Here is a 6,253-nt window from a genome sequence, read left to right as displayed (position 1 = left end):
TATAGCCTAATACCTAGAACAGGAGTGCCCTATAGGGTTTCCAAGTGTGTAATTATTTGTGGAAGTAGACCGCCTCATCTTTCTCCCATGGAGCTGATGATAGGTTGGAATCATCAACCTTTTGGTTAGCAACCAAACACTTTAGCCTCTGCACTACCTGGGCTCCACTAACACACAGTAGGCACTCAATAAATATTTGCTGGATGCATGAATGAGACAATGAATCAAATAATTTGGAAACTTTAGTCATCACTTCAAAAATTCTCCATGTATGAACCTACCCATAGACTAGGAATTGAAAGACCTTGTTCATAGTTCCATCTATGCTGCTTACTCTCTTTGCCATGAGACTCATAGTACTGCCTGATTCCCACACAAGTTAGTTTGAACGATCAAAAGAAATCATAAATAGCTTTAAACATTCCAGTGCTTTATAACCTACCCTCAAATTGGATCCTGAGTAGTATACACAAGAAACTAAAGTCATCATTCCTGCCTTTGGGAAATGCTAGTCTAGTTGAGTATAACAACCTACAGTACCACAAATATAAAAGGAGACTGTATGAAATATATGCGATGATTCTGGCATGTTATATTTTTTCTAGAACAGAGAAATTTTGTGTTGAATAAGGTATCAGTGAAGGATAGCATAAAGGAATAGAATGTCTCTGAAGCATGTAAATAGGAATGAACCTGTCTTCCAGAAAAGATATTTTTCAAATTTGGCTGAATATTATAATAAAACAGGGAAACTTATATATATATATATATATAACTTTATATATATAAATGTCCGGGCCACACCCTAAACTGATTATCTCAGAATCTGTGAGGATGAGATGAAGTGAGACTTAGGAATCAGTATACTATCTAAAGAAAACTTCTTAGGTGATTCCAATGCACAGCCAAATTTCAGAGCAAATGTTCTAAAGTGGTGCTTCTCAAATTCAAATAACTTGGCCATATTGTCAAACTGTAGACTCTAACCCAGTTGGTCTAAGATAGTGGAGCTTTGGTGGCATAGTGCCTAAGGCATTTGACTGCTAACTAGAAGGCTGGTGGTTCAAACCCCCCAGCCACTCCTCAGAAGGAAGACTGGGTAATCTATCTCTGTAAAGATTTACGCCTCAGAAACCCGAAGGCTGTCTCTATGAGTCAGAATCGACTCAAGGGCATTGAGTTTGGTTTGGTTTGGTCTAAAATAGAGCCTGAAATTCTGCATTTCTAACAAGCTCCCAGGTCATGCTAATTTTAATTAAATGAGGACTACAATTTGAATAGCAAGTTTCTAAAGGGGGTATTAATAGATTACATGTCAGGTAGTAAAAGAAAGCACATAAATCTGTCATTTATTTGATACCTATATGCCAGGCACCTGCTGGGAACTTTACACATATTATCTCATTTAATGTTTTTTTTAAAATATGGAATAGTAATATTATTTACATTTTAGAAATGTAATGCTAGAAGACTAATGCTGAATGAGTAAATAATTTCCTAGGGTTGCATAGCTAATTCAAGGGGGATCCCAGCTTCAATATAGCATTTCTGACAGTAAAGCACCTAGGTGCATGGAAATTGCTTAGAATGCTCAAATGCTAAGCAGAAGCATTTAGATCTGAAATGGTCAGTACAGTCTTCATTGGGTCACTAAGGAAAGTATCAATGATGCTGTTTGGTTTCACAAATTTGCCTCATCTCATATATCCAGGTAGGTAAAGAACATGGTACTGTGCATATTTCTAGACTAAGGTCATGCTCCAATGTTATTATATCAATGACACTCTAGAGAAGTTAGAGTTGAATGTGAAGAACTCTTACCAGCAAAAATAGTTCTACTAGTGGGGAAACACACACACACACACACACACACACAGAGTTGCTGTCAAGTCGATTTTGACACATGGTAATCCCATATGTTGGAGAGTAGAACTGCTCCATAACATTTTCAAGGCTGTGAACATACTAGGCTTTTCTTCTGAGGTGCTTCTGGTTAGGTTCAAATCGCCAATCTTTTAGATACTCATCTAATGCTTAACAGTATGTGCCACCTAGTTTTCAGTCTGTGTTAATGGAGGATATAAAAATTCAGAAGGAGAGCACAAACTACTGATAACTACTGATATCAAAGAACTGTTGATTCAAGAGAGAGAAATCATATTCCTGAAAGTATTTGGCTCTGATCCTTTGGTTATTTCAACTAATCTTCCAAATGAAAATATCTCTTAAATAAAGATATCTCTGCTTCTGTGTTTCGTTTTGTTTCGTTAAGTGATTTTATTTTTTCTCCTTCCAGGAAGTTGAAAAACGAACTCTTAGAAGCAAAACGTAGAGGTGGGAAGACTCAACAGGAGACCGCTAGAGTCTGTGTTCACTGTCAGAGAAACCTGGGCTTAATATTTGACCGGGGAGACCCATGCCAGGCCTGCTCGCTGAGGGTGTGCAGCAAGTGTCGGGTGACAGGCCTCGATGGCAGCTGGAAGTGCACTGTCTGTGACAAAGTCGCGTGAGTTTCTTGCGTTTGTGTGAAAAACAAAGATTAGATGACCGAAGAGATTTATTTGGGAAAATTAAGAAAGGAAAAAGAATATTTTCAACTTAGGGATAGAGAGTTGGCTAAAAGTATGGTCCAACAACCACATGTTCAGCAATGCCTTAGCAGGATTCTGGGAGGGGGTCTCTGTGTGTGTGTGTGTGTGTGTGTGTGTAAGAGACAGAGACACAGAGAGAGAACACAGTATTTCATTTTAAAAAGCTACAGAGCATAATAAAATTGGAAGTCTCATAGAACTAGACATCTTTCTGCATTTGAAAACCACCCACAAGATTTCTTCTCTCTTATGTACTCTCTTGATTTCATAGGCCTCTCAGAAGGCACAGATAATTCCTCTGAGACATTCTTAGACATTTAGGGTGAAAAGCATGATTGAGAGACCTGTGACTCCTCCCTGAAACAAAATTTCTAAGAAGTTCCATCTAAAACAGAGACTTTCTCATTACTGACTTGAGTCACATATGAATTGTGTTACTTTCAAAAAGGCAGCAAAGTATGTTATTGATACTCTGTTCTAGACAGAAATATGAGGAAATGGCCAAAATAAATCATTTGATAATGTGGGGAAAATATAAAAATGTATCCAGTATTATTTTTGCATCCTGAATTTCAGATGACTAAACTCAGTTTAGAAAATGGATACAAATATTGACAAAGGCTATGTTGCAAGCCATATGCCAATGATTTTGTCAGTATTCATTCCCCTTGCCCTGGCAAAGGATGTTTGCTAATAAAGGGAAGGAAGTATTAAAATGAATCTGTTTATATGGGACAACGAATTGAGGATGGTTGCTTAAGTAAATCAAAGCAATATATACAAAAGTAATCAATTCAAATGCTATCTGATATTTTTAGAACTGCTTATCTCATTCTAGTGTTGAAACAGTATAATTTTCTGTATTCAGGATCACCTTTTTGAAAAAGTACATGAAAAATAACATTGGTAAAATAATGAATAATGCAATCGCCATAGGAGTCCTCAACAAATGACAGTCCTCAATGAGAAAAGTTGGAAATGTAAGGTCATTCTTACTACCACACTATCCTCCTATAACAGGATACTTAGTGAGGGGAAAAAAAAAAAAAAAAAAAACCTTACCCCAACCTCAGGAAAGAGAGATTCACACTGAGATGAGATTATGCAGTACCTCCTATGGTAGAAGAAATGAAGGGACTTTGGGAGGAAGAAAACATACAGATTGATCAAGGAGAGATTTCTCAAAGGGATAAGTTTTGTTCAGCCCAGGAGTAATAGAGATTTCATCATAGTTAGATTCTAGTTCAAGTTAACTTAGAAAATAATTACTCTTGACTTACACCCAAATGCAGCAGAGTGAAATTCATGTCCGCTGCAATCCTGCAGGCTAAATAGACTGGTGAATGGAAAGGTTCTGTCCTTTCATCCTTTCTCAAGAAATAGGTATGGAGGAAATTCAGGAGTTACTTCAGTTTTTCTTTTCAGTGGATATGCAGAATAGGCTGCTGATAGGTCCTTTACTTTTTTCCTTGCTATATTGCATATTTTTTCCAATATTATTGATTTCTACTTTGTTCTTGTAAGTTTCTGTCATTTTACTTTCATTGAATTTATTTTTAAAAACTATTCTTTTGAAGTAAAATGCTTAGACACTTGATTTTTAAGCTCTTGTTCTTCATTAATGTTTGCATTTAAGGCTAAGAATTTCCATCTAATCACTGCTTTACCAGCATCCTATACATTTTGATATCAGTTCTTTTTATGATAATTCATTTTTATCTGTTTTCTACTTTTCATTTACTTATGAGTTATTTATAACTGTCTTTCTTATTTCTCATTTCGTGTGTATTTTCTGTATCCTTTTATGTTACTGATTTCTAGCTTTATTCCCCTGTGGTTAGAAAACATACTCTGTATGATTTTAACACTTTGAAATGTGGCCCAGCAAATAGCCAATTTTGTTAAATTGTATCCTTGTACCTTATACCCTTGAAAAGAATGTGAATTCCTCAGTGATTGATTTGAGTGTCTTCAACAACACATGTCTATTAAATGATGTTGTTAACTGTGTTGTCCAAATATGCCATATTCTTACTGATATTTTATATGCATATTCTATCATCTATTGAGAGGGATACACTAAAATCCATTAATTTGATTGTAGATTGTCTATTTCTTTTAGTTGTGTTAATATTTGCTTTATACATTTTAAAGTTATTACCTTGGGTGCATATTTAGTATTGTGGTATTTTATTATTGTATAGACACCTTTAGGAGCTCTTGTGGCATAGTAGCTAAAACATGTGGCTGCTAGCCAAAAGGTTGGTGGTTCAAACCCACCAACCACTCCACAGAAGAAAGGTGAAATGATCTGCTTCCTTAAAGATTTACAGCCTTGGAAATCCTATAGGGCAATTTAGCTCTGCCCCATAGGATCATTATGAGTCATAATCAACATGATGGCAGTGGCTATAGATAGCTTTATCATTAGGAAAATTCCTTCTTTACCTTTAGTTAAAGGTAACTAACTCTCTTGGTGTTGGTCACATTTTGTCTTCACATAAGCCTGGTAATTTTTAGTTGAGAGTCAAAATACGTGAAAAACTTTAAAACTTAGTGAGATACTCTATGATGTTATATATCTATTAAGAATGTATTATTTTAGGATTCAAAATGGAGTCTCGTCAGTAATCACCATGTTATTTCCCCCTAGCATCTTAGTGCTTGAAAAATTAGGTACAGCAGTTTGAATTAGGGATTTTGGTGCTCTGAACAGCTCACTGAATCATAGTGCACCAAACACAGGAGAACAGAATTAGGGGAAAGGCACAGGGAGATTATTTAAGAAAAATCTACCTGGCCAAGGACAGACAGGCAGCCGAGAGAGGCTATTGAAAACTTCCCTGGGGCAGTCACTGACTGTCAGGCAAGGGTAGTGACCTGAGATCTCTGTGAGCCAAGAAAAAGACACCTTATATCAGCATACCAGTGACTACACCAACATCCCAGCAATCACCCCAAGGATCTACCTTCAGCATCTGATTTTATCTGTAACTCGGGCCAGCTGGGTCCAAACGGGCATGCACAGAACCACTGAAACCCAAGTGGAGAGCTCACTGGTGCTCCAGGAGGGTGAGCTCGCTTCCCCCTCAGCGGGTCACTGAGTGGGCTTGGGTCACCTTGGGAGACATTGAAAGGTCTGTGCTTGTCTTTGTCACTGATATCGGGACCACAGATTACTAGCAGGCACTCTCCCGACTCCAGCACAGCTGAAATAGTGCACATCTTTGGCACCACAGGTGGGCAGTATCACAGACAAACTCCTGAGCCATTCGCAGTCTGGGCAGATTGCACCAGCATGGCGGGCAGATGGGGTGGAGACAAATGAATCCGCAGCTGAGTGTGGTCCAGGGAATTTGCTTTGGATCAGCTTTTTGGCACCGAGGGGCCTCGGAGGCGGGGTCTTTGAGTGTACCTGTGCCTGGCAGAAAGTGGAGACTCCCTAACAACAGGAATCTTTCCTGAAATTGAGCTGAGGACTTGTAAATAACTACATCATCAATAAGAGCCTGTACAAAGCCCTAGAAACTGACCCTAGCAACACCAAGCTTTCCTGCTTCTGCTCCCACCTTCTCCACTAATAACTTCACTCATTCAATAGAAGAAACCATATGCAGCCAATTACCATAACCCCCCCCCAGTTCGAGCCTCAAACGCTCTTT

The 6,253-nt window shown here is 38.1% G+C and overlaps 1 protein-coding gene across 1 annotated transcript in view; it reads left to right on the top strand.

Moving 5' to 3' along the window:
- The window catches only part of SYTL5 (synaptotagmin like 5), a 224,829-nt gene that overhangs the window by 87,758 nt on the left and 130,818 nt on the right, over positions 1-6,253 (top strand). The window contains exon 2 of the mRNA XM_007957658.1: positions 2,297-2,506. Coding sequence (XP_007955849.1) covers positions 2,297-2,506 — 210 coding nt within the window. The remainder of the gene's footprint in view (positions 1-2,296; positions 2,507-6,253) is intronic.

The sequence above is a fragment of the Orycteropus afer genome, unplaced genomic scaffold, assembly GCF_000298275.1.
Source record: "Orycteropus afer afer isolate SDZICR_OR568_19922 unplaced genomic scaffold, OryAfe1.0 scaffold00770, whole genome shotgun sequence".
In the NCBI taxonomy this organism is placed as follows: Eukaryota; Metazoa; Chordata; class Mammalia; order Tubulidentata; family Orycteropodidae; genus Orycteropus; species Orycteropus afer.
Note: the sequence above shows the minus strand (reverse complement) of the source record. Positions and strands in the feature narration are given on the sequence as shown.